The 16,853-nt window shown below is 57.3% G+C and overlaps 1 protein-coding gene across 7 annotated transcripts in view; it reads left to right on the forward strand.

Moving 5' to 3' along the window:
- The window catches only part of HSPG2 (heparan sulfate proteoglycan 2), a 101,454-nt gene that overhangs the window by 39,158 nt on the left and 45,443 nt on the right, over positions 1 to 16,853 (forward strand). For 4 of the 7 annotated variants that reach the window (XM_087446612.1, XM_087446615.1, XM_087446613.1 and 1 more), the window contains exons 4-27: positions 2,046 to 2,155; positions 2,257 to 2,315; positions 2,627 to 2,787; positions 4,336 to 4,464; positions 4,724 to 4,978; positions 5,071 to 5,190; positions 7,245 to 7,376; positions 7,543 to 7,687; positions 7,778 to 7,929; positions 8,020 to 8,166; positions 10,814 to 10,977; positions 11,502 to 11,681; positions 11,767 to 11,963; positions 12,072 to 12,219; positions 12,955 to 13,082; positions 13,443 to 13,529; positions 13,617 to 13,675; positions 13,840 to 13,907; positions 14,805 to 14,945; positions 15,062 to 15,238; positions 15,413 to 15,592; positions 15,723 to 15,841; positions 16,433 to 16,544; positions 16,697 to 16,810. In XM_087446612.1, the coding sequence (XP_087302738.1) occupies positions 2,046 to 2,155; positions 2,257 to 2,315; positions 2,627 to 2,787; positions 4,336 to 4,464; positions 4,724 to 4,978; positions 5,071 to 5,190; positions 7,245 to 7,376; positions 7,543 to 7,687; positions 7,778 to 7,929; positions 8,020 to 8,166; positions 10,814 to 10,977; positions 11,502 to 11,681; positions 11,767 to 11,963; positions 12,072 to 12,219; positions 12,955 to 13,082; positions 13,443 to 13,529; positions 13,617 to 13,675; positions 13,840 to 13,907; positions 14,805 to 14,945; positions 15,062 to 15,238; positions 15,413 to 15,592; positions 15,723 to 15,841; positions 16,433 to 16,544; positions 16,697 to 16,810 (3,284 nt within the window). Of the gene's footprint in view, positions 1 to 2,045; positions 2,156 to 2,256; positions 2,316 to 2,626; positions 2,788 to 4,335; positions 4,465 to 4,723; positions 4,979 to 5,070; positions 5,191 to 7,244; positions 7,377 to 7,542; positions 7,688 to 7,777; positions 7,930 to 8,019; positions 8,167 to 10,813; positions 10,978 to 11,501; positions 11,682 to 11,766; positions 11,964 to 12,071; positions 12,220 to 12,954; positions 13,083 to 13,442; positions 13,530 to 13,616; positions 13,676 to 13,839; positions 13,908 to 14,783; positions 14,946 to 15,061; positions 15,239 to 15,412; positions 15,593 to 15,722; positions 15,842 to 16,432; positions 16,545 to 16,696; positions 16,811 to 16,853 lie in introns of all 7 variants that reach the window. The other 3 variants (XM_087446610.1, XM_087446614.1, XM_087446611.1) reach the window with 1 other exon arrangement.

Below are 16,853 nucleotides of genomic sequence, written 5' to 3' on the forward strand. Positions count from 1 at the left end.
CTACGTCTTGCTCAGATGCCCCATCCTGATCCCCGCCCAGGGCCTCCTCAGCCTGCGCCACAGAGGGAGAGGTCCTGGCTCGGGGGCATGTGCACCTGTGCGCCAGACAGAGTGAAGAGGAAGAAGGACAGGCCTTGCAGTCAGGCCCAGCCAGTGCCCTCCCTGCTCTGCCACCTACTTGCTGGTCATCTGTCACCTCTCTGAGCCCACTTCTTCCTCAGGGACTTTGCAGCTGCTGTTCCCTCTGCAGGAATGCTCTTCTCCTAGATGCCTCCCTGTGGCTCACTGTCTTTCTTCAGGCAGCCTCTTGGAGGAGAGGCCTTCCCTGGCCACCTGGGAAGGCAGCAGCCTACCCCCACCCCTGCGGGCCCACCCACCAGCCCTCCTTTTTTCCCTGTAGTCCATATAGTCCTTGCTCATTTATTTTATTTCCTTTCTCCTCCCGCTAGAGAGTGACCTCCGTGGGGACAGGAATTGTCATTTGTGGAGTTCCCTGCCCCTAGAACACCGCCTAGGGTTTAGTAGGCCCTCCATGTAGATTTGTTAAAGCAATGAATGCCTGTCTCAGATGGGAAGAAATAAAACTGAATCCAGGCCTTGGGTTTGTCCTAAAGACCAGAGAAAATAATCCCACCCAACCCATGCAGCCCCTAGTGTGCGCCAGACACTGCTCTAAGACTTCACATTTGTGAACTTACTGATCCTCACAACAGCCCTCCGAGGTGGGCCCTACTATGATCCCCATTTTATAGATGAGGAAACTGAGGCTCAGAGAGGTTAAGTAACTTGCTTGAGGTCACAGGGCTGGAAGTGGCAGTTTTGCTCCATAGGCTGAGCTTTTAACCGTTAGACTACACTGCCCCTCATATAGTAATAGTTCATACTATATTGCACCTACTATGTGCCAAGCTCTATTCTAAGCACTTTGTACATATTTTAAACTCATTTGTAAGTCCTATCAACTCAGTATTTATCATTTACACCTTAACTCATGAACATTATGAGAATTAATGCATAAAAAGATCTTGTACATAATAGGCACTCAAGAAGCAATTGGGGTGGGTGTGTATGTGTATGTGTGTAAACACAGGTATATGATTCATTTGCAACTCACATTAACTCATGTTTATAGCTTCTATATGAGTTCTTGAACATTGGGATTTGATGTGCATAAAATGTATATAGTAGGTGCTTAAGAAATAATATTCACACCAATCTGCTGTGAATTTGTTCAACCATCACTTACTGGGTGCCTACTATGTGCCAGGCACTAGGCGAGCACTGGGGATTCAGGGGTGAGTAAGATCCAGGGTTCCCCCCATCAAGTTTATAGTCTAGTGGTAGAGAAAGAAAGATGACAACAGCTTCCGATTCTCTAGAGCTTGCTCCATGCCAGCTGCTGCATCTAAGAGCACAGGGAGATGGTACATGTAAGCGTGGTATCATTTATTCCCCATAACAACCCAGTGTGGTAAATCTATGGCTCTATGTGATGGGGGTAGAAGATACTCTGATGGAGGAAACAGAGGGGCTGAGGGCGCCCAGAAGAGGGGTCTCTAACCCAGCTGGGGTTGGGGAAGGAGGGCAGTTCAGGCAGTCTTCTTGGAGGAGGTGATGGCTGAGCCCTGAGGATGAGTAGGAACTGGCCAAGGAAGAGTGGCAAAGCATAGCGTGGTCACTTGCGAGTAATCTCCGTGCCAGGCCAGCCCCCTCTGGAAGCCACTCCTTGTCCAGGCTTCCTCTGAGCTGCTGGGAGTCTCCTCGTCTGCACGGTCACTTGGTTTCTGGCCATTTTCCCTGTTAGTTGAAGCCGTTCACTCAAGGGCGTGGCCTCGGCTTTGACCCCTGGGCAGGCCTGTCAGGACCTCTGCGGCATGTGCTCACACGGGCAGCGCTGGGTGTAGCTCTGGGCACACAGGTGTCAGCCTCAGCAAGGCCTCCAGGGACCTTCTCCCCATTTCCACCCACTGGCTCAGCTGCCTGGGGCCACCACATGCCAGGCTGGGCCCCTGGGTGTCACAGTGACACCCCGCTTTTTTCTGCAGTTTATTTCCGAGCCCTGGTCAATTTCACTCGCTCCATCGACTACAGCCCTCAGCTGGAGGATGCAGGCTCTGAGGAGTTCCGAGAAGTATCTGAGGCCGTGGTAGACACGGTGAGGTGAAGGGGCTTTGGGGAGCTCCCCGGCTGTCGGGGGGCAGGACTGAGGATGGAGTGAAGATATCTGGAGGCTGATGGTTCTGTGTCCCTCTCCAGCTGGAGTCAGAGTACTTGAAGATTCCCGGAGACCAGGTTGTCAGCGTGGTGTTTATCAAGTGAGAAGGGTCCCCTGGGGGCTGGTGAGGGACTGGGGGTAACCTGGAGGGAGCTGACGAAGATAAGGAGAAGCCTGGGTACCAAGAGAGGAGGCAGGAGAGGCCTAAGGGGGTAAATCTCTATTGGTGGACATTCGGGAATTTGTGGGGGGACGGTTTGGACCTTAATGTGTCTGGCTTAGGCTACAGGCTATTCAGGAGCAGAGGAAGAGTCAAGAGATCAGGCCTGAGCATCAGGCAGGGGCCAGGAGAGGAGCTGAAACCACAGGCGTCTTTCTCACCCTGCTCCCCTGCCTGTTGCCCTTCCCTAGGGAGCTGGACGGCTGGGTCTTTGTGGAGCTGGATGTGGGCTCCGAAGGGAACGCGGACAGCGCTCAGATTCAGGACGTGCTGCACACGGTCGTCGCCAGGGGCTCTATTGCCTCCTATGTCACCTCTCCCCAGGGATTCCAGTTCCGGCGCCTGGGCACAGGTGAGCCCATCCCGGAGCCTGGGGTCACCTCCTCCAGTTTCTCAGACTCGTGTGGGTCCCCTTCAGCGTCTCCACCGTGGGATCTCCTAGCTTGGGCTTGCACACCACTGGGGACAAGGAGCTCACTACCTTATGAGTCCACCCCATCAATCTTTGTGCAATCTTGGCTTGGGTTGAGCATAATCTGTTTCCTCTAACATGTACCCCTCAGACCCAATTTCTGCTTTCTCTCTATCCACCTCTATACATTAACAATAGGTAATAATTCCTTTCTTCATACAATGCTTTCAGGTCCAAAACGCTTTTGTGTTTAATAATAACCAATAATTGTTCACTGAGCACTGACTCTATGCTAGGCACTCTGTAAGGCCCGTATATTCAGTCTCCACACTAATTCCTATGAAGTAGATATTATTCCTCCCATTTTAGAGGCCCAGAGAGGAAGAATGGCTTGTCCAAAGTCACATGCACAGAAAGTGGAAAAGCCAGGATTTAACCCAAACCCTGCATCTCTGCCAGCCTTATCAGAACCTGTGTCAAGATGGGATGAGAAACAGGCTCAGTGAGAGTAGGAAAGCGGCCCAAAGTCACACAGCTGTTAGATGCAAAGGCCTGTGTACTCTCAATCAGCGCAGGTTTCTTTTCGCTGCACCGTCTGTCTCTTGGTTGACTCCCTGAGTCTTTTCTTCTCACGGCCAGACAGTCCTAGGTCATTCCTCGCAGGCTGTGGTTCTCAGGGAAGGCTCCAACATGTGACCATCCCTGACTCAGTGGAACCCAGAACTGAACAAACTCCATCCCTGCCATGGTGTAGCCCGATCAGAAACGAGTAGTGAAACCATCACCTCCCTCATTCTGCACATAAAACCTCAATTAATGCACTCAAAGATCAAGTTTGCTCTTTTGGTGTCCCCAGTCCCAGTTCTAAAGATTCCTGGGGGTCCAGCCCTCTTCTCTCCACTTTTCAGCGAGTCTTCCTGGCTAGGGAGGGTGGGATGGGCCTGGCTCTGCTCTGCAGCCCATAGCTCCCAGGTCCCAGGTGGGACGGCTGCTGATCACACCTTCCTTTCCAGCACAGACACCCCCGCCCCCCCTGGCCGCCATGGCGGCTGCAGTGACGCCAGGTGAGAGTGCAGCCAGACCAGGCCCAGCCGGATAACTAGAGAAGTTACTGGATGGAGGGGAGGGAAGGACAAGGGCAAGATGGCTGGGCATAGCCCACAAGCCGCCCCTTCCTCCCTTCCTCTTCGTCCTCACTGGGCCGGGTTGTGGCCTGCACGTGTGTGATGTCGTGGTTGCATGTGTGTGGCATATAAACTGTGTGTGGGGTCTGTGTAAGGGATGGGTGAGGCCCTGCCACATATCCCACATCCCACGCGTGCTGTGGGTGTGTCCACTGTGTGCTCCTTGCCGTCGCTGAGTCTGCCAGAAGCCACGTGGCTTGACACCGGGCACCCAAGTCTGCTCGCAGCCATGCAGTGCCTGTGCGGTCCATGACCCCTTCCACCAAACTCCCATCTGCCTCTCTGACTCCCGCCAACCCCTCAGTGCCCCAGGTCGCCAGGGTCTGCACCGAGGCAGAGTTTGCCTGCCACAGCCACAATGAGTGCGTGGCCCTGGAATATCGCTGTGACCGGAGGCCTGATTGCAGGGACATGTCCGATGAGCTCAATTGCGGTAAGGGGCTGCCTGGGGGCACAGTGGCCTGCAGGTGCTGGGGAGGGCCAGGGTATGTCTCGCCTCTGAGTCGATCCAGGGTTATGAGGGTTTGGTGAAGGCAGAGGGGTCTGAGGGAGGTGGGCAGGGACACAGGAAGGGTGATAACGGGGTCAGGGCTGGGGGCACTGGGTGCGGCAGGGAGGGGCTGGGGAATGTTGGGGGGTAAGGGATGAGGGGCCACCCCTTTGTGCCAACACCAAGTGTGCTCTGTCCACAGAGGAGCCAGTCCCAGAGCTCAGCTCCCCGCCTCCCCCTGTGGCGGAGACACCACCTCCACCGCCAGAGCCCGAGGCAGCCACCACACGGCAGCTACTAGTCACCCCCGCTCCCCAGCCTCTGTTCCCCGCTCCACACAGGCCCGTGCCCTGTGGGTCCCACGAGGCCACGTGCCACAGCGGGCACTGCATCCCCAAAGACTACGTCTGTGATGGGCAGGAGGACTGCAAGGACGGCAGTGATGAGCTGGACTGCGGTGAGGACCAGGCAGGGCTGGAGGTATGGGGTGAAGGGTGGGGGAGCTGGCCAGGGGAGGGCCACCTGCTGAACCCTGCCCGGTCCACGCAGGCCCCACCCCGCCCTGTGAGCCCAACGAGTTCCCCTGTGGAAATGGGCACTGTGCCCTCAAGCTGTGGCGCTGTGATGGCGACTTTGACTGTGAGGACCGCACAGATGAGGCCAACTGCCGTGAGTGTCCCAGGGTCCGCCTGGCGCCCCGCCCTCCCTGCCCTAGTTCCCCCTACCCCGTCCCTTCTCTGGCAGGTTTGTTTGTTTCTCCCTGGCTGAGTGGTGAAGGCTCTGGGGACAAACTTGAAAGTTTATCTCTCTCTGACCCCAGCCATGAGGGCCCTTTGCTCTGAGCTGGCCTTGGTAGCAAGCAGTGTGGCTAGACTGCCCATGGTTAATGTCTATTTCTTTTCTTTATTTTGTTACCATTAATCTTCTCTTTGTTATTTATGCTTGTGTGTGGGTCAGACGAGTGGCTAAGAGGGCTTGATACACCAGATCCCTTGATGATGGGGTCCTTGATGTATCTTTGAGTCAAAGCATTCCCCCTACAGGCCTACAGGTTTTTCATCCACAGCTGATTCCGAGTTATTTGTTCTTCCATTCCCCCAGCTCTTCATCCATCTGTCCATTCAACTATTATTGTCTATCTGTCCATCCATCCATCTGTCCATCATCCTTTCTCCCTCCCATCCATCTATCCACCCACTCATTCATCCAACTATCCATCCATCCGTTGTCTATCTGCACAGCTCTTTGTCTGTCTATCCACCCATCTATCCAACATCCTTCCTTCTGTCCATTTTGGCCATCCATTCTATCATCCATCCATCCGCTTGTCCAGCATCCTTTCTGCCATCTATCCCTCCATCCATCCATCATCCATCCATCCATTGTCCATCTTTCCAGCTCTCCATCCATCCACCCATCCATCTATCCATATAGCCAACATCTTTCCTCTCTCCTCTCCATCTGTCCAACCATCCATCTATCCATTTCCCATCCATCCATCTGACATCCCATCCCTCTAGTCAATGTTATGGACATTATAACAGTTAAATGGGTGAGGTTAGAGTCAGAGACCATATAGGGTAGCATATTGTGTGTCCTGAGTGTGAGGTGAAGCCTGAGGCTCGTTAGTCCAAGATCGAGGATCATCTTCCCCTTTCCCTGTGATCATGGGTCATGTGTCTGAGTGCAGGTTGACGTTCCTGCTGTCCTCTGGTCCAGCTTCTCCTCCTTGCCTCCCCTCCCCTTCCCCACTCTGCAGCAAACACTAGAGAGATGCTGCATTGTGCCACAGACTGGCAGAGCTCTATGACGCCCTTCCGTGGCTCTATGCTTGCCTGACAACATGGCTCCTGGGGAGAGAGAAAGTAATTGAGGGCTTTAGTCAAAAAGCCCTTCTCAGAGGCCTCTGCTGGGGACACAGGAAGGCCAAGTCCTCTTTGTCAGAACACAGAACAGAGAATGTGAAAGCTGAACGGCCGTGGGGGCTCATAGGGTGTTGGGACAGAAGCCCCTGAGGTAGTGTCAGTAGATGGCTGCCTCCTGGCCTCCTCTCGGTTCCTTCTCTGTGGACATGTGGCCTCTGCTCCTGCACCACTCCGCCCTGTCTGTCCCTGTCTGTGTGTCTGTCCCAAGCTCAGTCTCCCTGAGGAAGAACACTGGTTACTGTCTACTAGAGATGCCTAGCTGGGGCCCAGCCCTGGGGGCAGGCCAACTCCAGGCCTCTGGCCAGTCCATAGGTGGCCGCCTCAGGTCAGGTACCCGCCTAGGCCAGTTAGAGGGGTACAGGGCAGCAAGGTCCGGGCTGTGGCAGGCCCTTTGCAAGACCTTTCCAGTAAAGGGAACTGCCCCGGGTGTCACCCAGTGTCCAGAGATACTGGCCACTTTGGCTGTGCCTTTGACAGGGGTCTGTGCTTCTGGGGGTGGCTGAATGTGGCAGGAACTGAGTGACTGTGAAATGCCAGGTATAACTATTTTGGAGAACACAGGTGGAGTGAGGTGGGGGCAGGATAATATGATGAGCTGTTTGGTGGACTGGTGGCCGTGACATTGTGGGCAGTGTTGTGGCAGCAGTGTCTGGGCCTGGCCAGGGCAGCTTGTGGACGAGATGAGAGAGTGACCTGGACAGTGGTGGACAGGGTGGGCTCTTGGGCACAGGTAGAGACTGCAGGTGGTCCTCCCTGAGGGCAGTGCCCACTGCCCACACCACCTGGTCTGTCCCCCAGCCGCCAAGCGCCCCGAGGATGTATGCGGCCCCACGCAGTTCCGCTGTGTCTCCACGAACACGTGCATCCCGGCCAGCTTCCACTGCGACGAGGAAAGTGACTGTCCCGACCGCAGCGATGAGTTTGGCTGCAGTGAGCAGGGCGCTGGGGGGCGAGCTGGGGGCCCTGGGCCGGGTTCCGGGTGCCCCTCTCCACGGTCTCAGCTTCTACTCTCCTGCCGCCTGGCTCCTCGGAGCCGCTCCCCCCACTCCTTCTCCCTTTGCCCCTCATACCCCTCACTCCTGCTCTCGTCTCCCAGTGCCCCCCCAGGTGGTGACCCCTCCCCAGGAGTCGATCCAGGCTTCCCGGGGCCAAACGGTGACCTTCACCTGTGTGGCCATCGGCGTCCCCACCCCCATCATCAACTGGAGGCTCAACTGGGGCCACATCCCCTCTCATCCCAGGTGCGGCTCTGGGCCGGGCAGCGGCTGGGGAGGTGGGGGAGGTTCGGCCTGTGGCCCAGGCCTGACCCCACTCTGTCTCGGGGCCGACAGGGTGACAGTGACCAGCGAAGGAGGCCGTGGCACGCTGACCATTCGCGACGTGAAGGAGGCAGACCAGGGTGCCTACACCTGTGAGGCTATGAATGCCCGGGGCATGGTGTTCGGCATTCCTGACGGGGTCCTGGAGCTCATCCCGCAGCGAGGTACAGCCGGTGGGCAGGTGGGCGCCGGGCTGGGGCGGAGCCAGGGCTGCCCGCCAGGGCCGGCTGCAGCCACTCCCGTGTGCCCAGCAGGGCCCTGCCCCGACGGGCACTTCTACCTGGAGCACAGCGCCTCCTGCCTGCCCTGCTTCTGCTTCGGCATCACCAGCGTGTGCCAGAGCAGCCACCGCTACCGAGACCAGGTCCGCCTGCGCTTCGACCGGCCCAGTGACTTCAAGGGTGCGTTGGTGGGCGGGCAGGTGGCGGGACTGTAGTGGGCAAGCAGCAGGCCCCAGGCTTCTGCGGGCTCAGAGAGAGGGCTGATGTGGGAGTGCAGCGTGCGCTAGACGGTTGGGGCCAGGCTCGGGGAGGGACTCAGGGTTGCTGATGAAATGCTGAGCCCTGTAAGAAGAGCTTGTTTTTATTTTTTATTTTTTGTTTATTTTTTTTGGTGAGGAAGATCAGCCCTGAGCTAACATCCATGCCAATCCTCCTCTTTTTTTTTTTTTTTTGCTGAGGGAGACTGGCCCTGAGCTGACATCTGTGCCCATCTTCCTCCACTTTATATGGGGCGCTGGCACAGCATGGCCGGAGAAGCGGTGCGTCGGTGCGCGCCCGGGATCCGAACCCGGGCCGCCAGCAGCAGAGCGCGCATACTTAACCGCTACGCCACGGGGCCGGCACCGGAAGAGCTTGTTTTTAGGGGAAAACAAACATTTTTAGGAAAAGCCAAATCCACACTTGATATTTGCCCGCTCCAGGTTACAAAGAGGATGGGCACTGGAGCCAGCTTCCTGGTTCAAATCCTGACCTGACGCTTACTGCCTCTGTGCCCTTGGTCAAGTTACTATCCTGTGTCTCTGTTTTCTCATCTATAAAATGGGGATAAATTAATAACTACCTCCCAGGTTGTCATAGGGACTTAATGGGTTAATAGATGTAAGCCACTCCGAATAGTGCTTGGTCCATGGTAGGGCCCAGTAAGTATTCCCTGATGTGGTCCTCATCATCCTCATCCTGAGATGAGAAGTGCCAGTGTCCCCAGAGCCTAAGAGCCCAGGCTTTGGCATCTTCTTAGCCCAGGGCTGACCTCCAGCTGCACCAGTTACTGCTGTGTGCCTTTAGGCAAGTCTCTTGGCTTCTCTGGGCCTGTTTTCCTAAACAGAAAGGCAAGCAGTTGGACTCAGTTCTCTGGTTCTGAGACGCAGAATGGCGTGGGCCCAGACATCAGACGGACCTGGGTTTAAGTCCCAGCTCTGTCATTTACCACCTGACGTCAGGCAGCCCCTCCTCTCATTTCCTTCATCACAGAGGATTAAACGCATGTAGAGGGTTAGCTCCCCACACGGCAAGCACTCAACAGACGTTGCTTATTCTATCCCTTCGTTGGTTGAGGAACCTCAAAGTGACTCTTATAAAGCTTAGTTACCTCCCAGAGTTGTCCCTCAGAAGATTTAGAATAATAATGGCCAAGGCCACCATTTGTTAAGCCCTCAGGCGGCACTGGCTTGACTCGCACAGTCATTGGATGGCCGATAGTCCTTGCGAGGCTGGGCCTGGTTTTACTGCTTTCAGATGAGGACCCAGAGGCTCTGAGAGGTTGTGAGGCCTCCCTGGGGTCACACAGCTGCTTAGAGGCAGGACTGGAACCCCGGCCTGTCTGATTGGAATCAGGATGGTCAGGGTGGACGGGGATTCCAGGACGATCAGGTGGCCTGTGCGTGGATGGTGACCAGGATAGAGGGGGCCTGAAAACATCCCTGGAAGGGAGGGATGAAGGAAGGCCTGGGGGGTGTGGCCTGGTCTTGGGGGGCTGTGCATGGTCATTCTGCAGATGAGGGGCTAGACCCTCCATGGTTGCAAGGGTTACATTTAGGATCAAGACGAAACACTATTGGCAGATGTAGACTCAGCGTAAGGAAGAACTTTCTAAGAATCAAACCTGCCCAGAGTTGGGAGAGTCTGCCTTTGGGGGTAATGAGCTCCCCCTCCCTTAGAGCTGTCCGATGGGGTAGTCACCAGCCACGTGTGGCTGTTTAAATTTAAATAAATTAATTCATTTCCTCAGCCTCTCTAGCCACATTTCAAGTGCTCAGTAGCCACATGTGGCTGATGGCACCATATTGGAGAGTAAAAATAGAACATTTCCATCATCACAGAACTTTCTCTCAGATGGTCGGTGCTGCCCTGGAGATGTGGGAGGATGCTGTAGAGAGAATTCCTGTGTGTGTGTGTGTGTGTGTGTGTGTGTGTGTGTGTGTCAGAGAGGGTTGGACTAGATGACCCATCATAGTAACAGCAACATCAGCTGACCGGTTTTTGAGCACTTCTTTTGTACCACACTCTGTTTTAACTGTTTTGTGTCAGTTCCCTCATGTTATCTTCCCAATAACCCTGTGAGGCAAGCCACTCTTACCCCCATTTTACAGATAGGGAAACTGAGGCCTTTACCCAGCCTCACACATCTGGAGGGTGGTGGAACCGGGACCCGGGCCGGTTCCTCACCGCCATATAGCTCTCTACTGCCCCCTGAGGACTGTTCCAACCCTGACAGTCCCTGCATCTGTTAGCAAGCAAAAGGCTCTAAGCAGTCCTGCTGCAAAGAATCCCCTTCACCTTTCTTTGACCCTGTGCTCCGCGAATGGTTCCCAGCCATCGTTCTACAGCATTGGCTTTCCCCACACCATGCTTTGGGAAATGCAACTCCAAGACTTCAGGAGGAAAAAACTAGCTTTGCATTTTTTTTGACTTTGAGAGCAAGACTAAAGTTGTCTGGAAATCAAATTTCTCCCAGAACTTTCCTGCTTTCTGGGTTACCGCTCCTCAAGGGGGGTGTCTTGGGCAGGCACGCGCTGCAGCCCTCACCCCTCCCTCTCACCCACCGCAGGCGTGAACGTGACGACGCCCGCGCAGCCCGGTGTGCAGCCCCTCTCCTCCACCCAGCTGCAGATCGACCCCGCTCTGCAGGAGTTCCAGCTGGTCGACCTGTCCCGACGCTTCTTGGTGCACGACTCCTTCTGGGCCCTGCCTGAGCAGTTCCTGGGCAACAAGGTGAGGGGCCCGGCCGCTGCCCTGGATGGAGAAAGGGCCCAGCTCCTCCTCACGTGCCCAGAGCCTGCCTGGGCTCCGCTCCCTCTGAAGCTGGTGGGCAGCAGGGCAGACTCAGCAGGGGGAGAGGTGTGGTCACGCCCCAGCGCAGCCTCCTGCTGGCAGCGCTGGTGCGTCCAGGGCAGCGTCTCTGCCCGCCACTCTTGGGTTGGGAGGAATGCTGACTCGACCTTTGGAAAGCACCCCCGGACCACTCCCCTGCAGCTGGGTGGGGTTCCATGCCCTCCTCTGGCCTCCCTGGGCGCCTTTTGCACAGCATTTTCATACTCTGCTCCCCCACATTAGACTGAGCACCCCAGGGCAGTGCCCAGGTCCCCCCCATCTCTGTTCCCCTGTGCCCAGCTCTGTGTTGGGCACGCAGTGAGCACTGCGTATGCAGAGTGAGGGAGGACGGGCATGACTGGACACACAGTGGACATCATGTATGCCCGTGGCCGCCCTGCCCTGATCCACCCTGTCTCGGCCAGGTGGACTCCTACGGTGGCTCCCTGCGCTACAAGGTGCGCTATGAGCTGGCACGGGGCGCGCTGGAGCCGGTGCAGCGGCCGGACGTGGTCCTCGTGGGCGCCGGGTATCGCCTGCTCTCCCGAGGCCACACGCCCACCCAGCCCGGGACTCTGAACCAGCGCCAGGTCCAGTTCTCCGAGGTAGGTGGTACCTGAGCCCTCAGGGCTGGGGGTGAAGGGGGCACAGCGCTGACATGTGACGTCCCCCACCTTTGTCCACACCTAGGAGCACTGGGTCCATGAGTCTGGCCAGCCAGTGCAGCGGGCAGAGCTGCTGCAGGTGCTGCAGAGCCTGGAGGCCGTGCTCATCCAGACAGTGTACAACACCAAGATGGCCAGCGTGGGGCTGAGCGACATTGCCATGGATACCACCGTCACCCACGCCACCAGCCACGGCCGTGCCCACAGCGTAGAGGAGTGCAGGTGCCTGATCCGGCGGAGCTGGGGACCATAGAGACCCTGGTCAGGATAGGGGAGAAACAGGAGGGCCTCACAGTTCCTGCAGCCACTGACTTGGTCCTGTCCCCACAGATGCCCCATTGGCTATTCCGGCTTGTCCTGCGAGAGCTGTGATGCCCACTTTACCCGGGTGCCAGGTGGGCCCTACCTGGGCACCTGCTCTGGCTGCAACTGCAATGGCCACGCTAGCTCTTGTGACCCTGTGTATGGCCACTGCCTGGTGAGTAATGCCAGCTGGCACTTGGACACTGGCTAGGGGCAGGGGGCAAGGGCAGGGTGGGAGGTCCAGGCTGAGGCTTCCTTGTACCCACAAGCTTAGCACAAGCCTCCAGAATGACTATCATGGCTGCCAGACAAGCTATCATCACCTGGATGCATTAACAGAGATACAATGTCCAGATAAGAGAGGTGAAGGTCCTACTCTCTTCCACCCTGGTCAGACCAATCCTGGAGAAACCATGTAAAGCATAGCCCTTAGCAGGGCGGCCCTAAGGGGAAGGAGCCTATAGATCATACATTATTTCTTAGGAGTAGTGGGGGGAGCTGGGATTGTGGAGCAGATAGAAGAGAAGAGAAGGCTCAAGCAGGGGAAACTGTTATCTCTAAATCCCTGAAGAGCTGTCAGGGGTAGAAGGAACGGACTCCAGAAGGCAGAACTGGCCAGTAGGTGCAGATTGGAAGAGGGAGGCGGGTTGAGGTCAGTATAAAGCAGGCATTTGGAACCTTCTATGGCACACACTGCCATGTGAGGTGATGAGCTCCCCACCAGGAAGCAGCTGGATGCTCCCCTGTCTGCAAAGCTGATATGATTATGATAATTCAGCATAAGGGGGAGGCTGAGCCAGACAGCCTCAAAGGCCCACCCTCCAGGAGCCCATCAGGTCCAGCGTGGCCCCACACTGGGGGCGAAGGGCTGCTCTGTGGAACCTGAGCCACTCCCTCCCCTTCCTCCCAGAACTGCCAGCACAACACGGAGGGGCCACAGTGCAACAAATGCAAGGCCGGCTTCTTTGGGGATGCCACAAAGGCCACGGCCACTGCCTGCCGGCCCTGCCCTTGCCCATACATCGACGCCTCCCGCAGGTCAGACCCGGCTCAGGATGGGGCAGATATGGCTGGGGGAGCGGGCCGTGCAGCAGGCTAGGGGCATGCTCTGGGTGGGGAGGTGGGACACCTGGGTTCACACCCTAGCCTGGTCACTAAATTGTTCTATGCCCCTTGACCTCTCCAGGCCTCAGTTTCCTTTTCATATAATGGGCTGTTTGTCTTCCTAGTGTTGCTATGAGGCTGCAGATCAAGAAAGGGTGGGCAGAGAGATGACATCATGCCTCATAGCCTCCTGTGTCCGTGTGGACAGCAGTCATTTCTCAGAGTGGGACTGTAAGACCTGGCCTGCCCATCACTGCAGCCCTGCCCTATGTCCTGTCCACTTGATACCCACAGATTCTCAGATACCTGCTTCCTGGACACGGATGGCCAAGCCACGTGTGATGCATGTGCCCCAGGCTACACAGGCCGCCGCTGTGAGAGGTGAGGGAGAGCCGGCGGGCTTGGGGGAAGCTGGCCGTGCTGGGTGGGGGCACGGAAGTGCCTCTGACAACCCTTTCTCTTCCGCAGCTGTGCCCCCGGATATGAGGGCAACCCCATCCAGCCGGGCGGGAAGTGCAGGCCCACCAGTGAGTATCACAGCCACCATCCCCCAGCACCTCCCTGGGCCGCCCACCAGGCCCAGCACAAACCCCGTGATCCTTGGGGAGCCACCCCACTCTGTCCCCCATCTGCACAGACTATGCCTAGCCCATCCCCACCTACCCTGCCAACACCCGCTTTGTGCCTGCAGACCAGGAGATTGTGCGCTGTGATGAGCGAGGCAGCCTGGGGACCTCTGGGGAGGCCTGCCGCTGTAAGGTACGAGTGCCCTCCCCTCCTCACGCTGGGGGCCCTGGGTCCCGGCACATAGCTGGCAGAGGGAGGAAGGAGACTCCATCTTCTCCATAGCTCCTTGGCCAGTGGGTAGTAGCCTGGCTGCGGGCCTGGCTGGCTAGTCTTCCCCTTGTGAGAGGTGGCCTGGCATCAGGAGGGAACAGTGGTTGGGGAGTCACGTGACCTGGGTTCACGTCCCAGATCCTCTGCTGGTCATTCTTTGTGCGACCGTTGTATCTGTAGTGGCCCTTTGCTTTGACCACACTTTAGTTCTCACATTGCCACAGTGATATAGGTATTAGCATCGCCAATTTACAGATGAGGGAACGGAGGCTCAGAGGAGGGAAATCATTGGCATGAAGAGTGGGAGAGTCAAGTGTCAGTAGAAAAAGGAACTAGACAGATTCTGAAGTCAAGCACTTCTGATCTTAAGTCCCAGGTGGATTAGCAAGCTGAGTGACCCTGTGTAAATCACTTCCCATCCCTGAGCCTCAGTTTCCTCATGTGAAGTGTGGAAATATCACATACCTCTCAAGGTCTTTAGAGGAGTTAAAGAGATGATGGTTGAACAGAAACTAGTGCAGTGCGTGAAACATTCCATAAATAGTAGCAGGAATTATTTTAACCAACTTGCCATGTTTCGAATCTAAGTGTATTTGTGAGCCTCCTAGCAACCAAAGAGAAAAGGGAAAAATGATTAGTTGCATAGGGTCCCATTAATTGGGAATTACTGTTCCCATGTGGTGACCCCCTCATACGTGTGCTCTTCCCGTGGCTCCGCCTGGCCTTGGGGCCCCATCCAGAATGTGGGTGGATTGGGCCGGAAGCTCCAGGCAGCCCCTCCCGTGGGCCATCCTGCAGCTCCCAGCTCTGTGCCTGCAGAACAACGTGGTGGGCCGCCTGTGCAATGAGTGTGTCGCTGGCTCCTTTCACCTGAGTGCCCACAACCCCGACGGCTGCCTCAAGTGCTTCTGCATGGGCGTCAGTCGCCAGTGCACCAGCTCCACCTGGAGCCGCGCCCAGGTACCTGTGGGAGGTGGGTGGGTGGGCAGACAGGCGGGCCGGGCAAGCCCAGGGCTGGGTGGACCCAGCGCCAGGCCCAGGCCACAGCCCCCATCCCGACCTCTTCTCCCTGCCAGGTGCTTGGGGCCTCTGAGGAGCCTGCTCAGTTCAGCCTGACCAACGCCGCAGGCACCCACACCACCAGCGAGGGCATCTCGTCACCCGTGCCCGGGGAACTGGTCTTCTCCTCCTTCCACAGCCTCCTCTCTGGACCCTACTTCTGGAACCTCCCTTCACGCTTCCGGGGGGACAAGGTAAGCAGGGGCTGGGAAGAGCAAGGGAATTCCAGGCAGCAGGAAGAGCGCAGGCAAAGGCTCGGAAGCGTGAGTGTCGTGTGCCTTTGGAGAGGAGGTGGAAGAGGTGGCTGGAGCAGTGGCAGCCCCGACAGTGGGGGCCCCAGCTGAGCGCCTGTCCACCCTGCGTCCCAGGTGACCTCCTATGGAGGAGAGCTGCGCTTCACAGTGACCCAGCGGCCCCAGCCTGGCTCCCCGCCCCTGCACAGGCAGCCATTGGTGGTTCTGCAGGGCAATGGCATCGTCTTGGAGCATCACACCTCCCAGGAGCCTAGCCCCGGCCAGCCCAGCACCTTCACCGTGCCCTTCCGGGAGGTGAGCAGCACTGTGCCAGGAGCATCCTGGGCTGGGGGCGTGGAGCTGGGGGGCAGGCCCCTGCGCCTCTCCTGCAGGTCAGTATCCCAGGATGTCAGGGGCTGCAGCACACGTGTCCTTTCCTCGGCAGCGAGCATGGCAGCGGCCTGACGGACAGCCGGCCACGCGCGAGCACCTGCTGATGGCGCTGGCAGGCATCGACAGCCTCCTGATCCAGGCATCCTACACCCAGCGGCCAGCCGAGAGCAGGTGTCCGGGGCCGGGCAGGAGGGCAGAGCAGGGCTTGGGTAGGCGGCTCTAGTCTGAGTGGTGTGGTACAGAGCAGCCAGACTGCCAGCCCTACTGCTTATGGGCTGTGTGGCCTCTTTGTGCCTCACTTTCTGCTTCTGTAAAGTGGAGATTGTGACAGCATCTCCCTCACAGGGCTCAGGCTGCCTGTAAGCAAACCTGAGGTGGGGATTGGGGTACACATGATTCACAAGAACCTGGGACTGATGGACGCAGCAGGGGGAAGGAGCCAGGCAAGGAAGTGGTTTCGGGTAAAGACTAGCCTGGCCTCATCCCCATGGAGCTCTGCCAAGTCATCCTGCTCTGAGGCCAAGGGACTTTTGTACCCTGGGTCAATCTGTCATTGTTCCCCCAGGGGAGCAGGGTGGTCTGACCCCTCCAGGCAAGGCAGGCTCATTCTCTGGAGAAAGTTGCAGGTCTAAGCCATTCGCCCCAGCCCTCGCAGCAGCTGGGGCCGGACTTGAGAGGGTTGACAAGATAATCACGTACAGGACTCCCAGGATGCCTGGCACAGAGCAAGTGCTCATTCACAGTGGGTCTTGTCACACCCAGGGTCTCTGGTATCAGCATGGATGTGGCTGTGCCTGAGGACACCGGCCAGGACCCTGCGCTGGAAGTAGAGCAGTGTACCTGCCCACCTGGGTACCGTGGCCCATCCTGCCAGGTGAGCCCTGGGCCTCTCCCAAGCTCCCTGGCTCCTCCTCCTTTAGCTGTCCCCACCTCCCCAGGCCCACCCCAGCCCCACCACTCAGTGATCCCTGCCCTGAATGGGCCCTGCTGAGGAAGCCCCTCCCACTGCTATCTTCCTGCCCCCAGGACTGTGACACAGGCTATACACGCATGCCCAGCGGCCTCTACCTGGGCACCTGCGAACGTTGCAGCTGCCATGGCCACACGGAGGTCTGTGAGCCTGAAACGGGTGCCTGCCAGGTAAGTCCCACCCTCCTTCCTTCCTACCCCAGGGATCTGTGGC

Source organism: Ceratotherium simum, chromosome 22, assembly GCF_057802395.1.
Source record: "Ceratotherium simum simum isolate JZ-2026a chromosome 22, ASM5780239v1, whole genome shotgun sequence".
NCBI classification, from domain to species: Eukaryota; Metazoa; Chordata; class Mammalia; order Perissodactyla; family Rhinocerotidae; genus Ceratotherium; species Ceratotherium simum.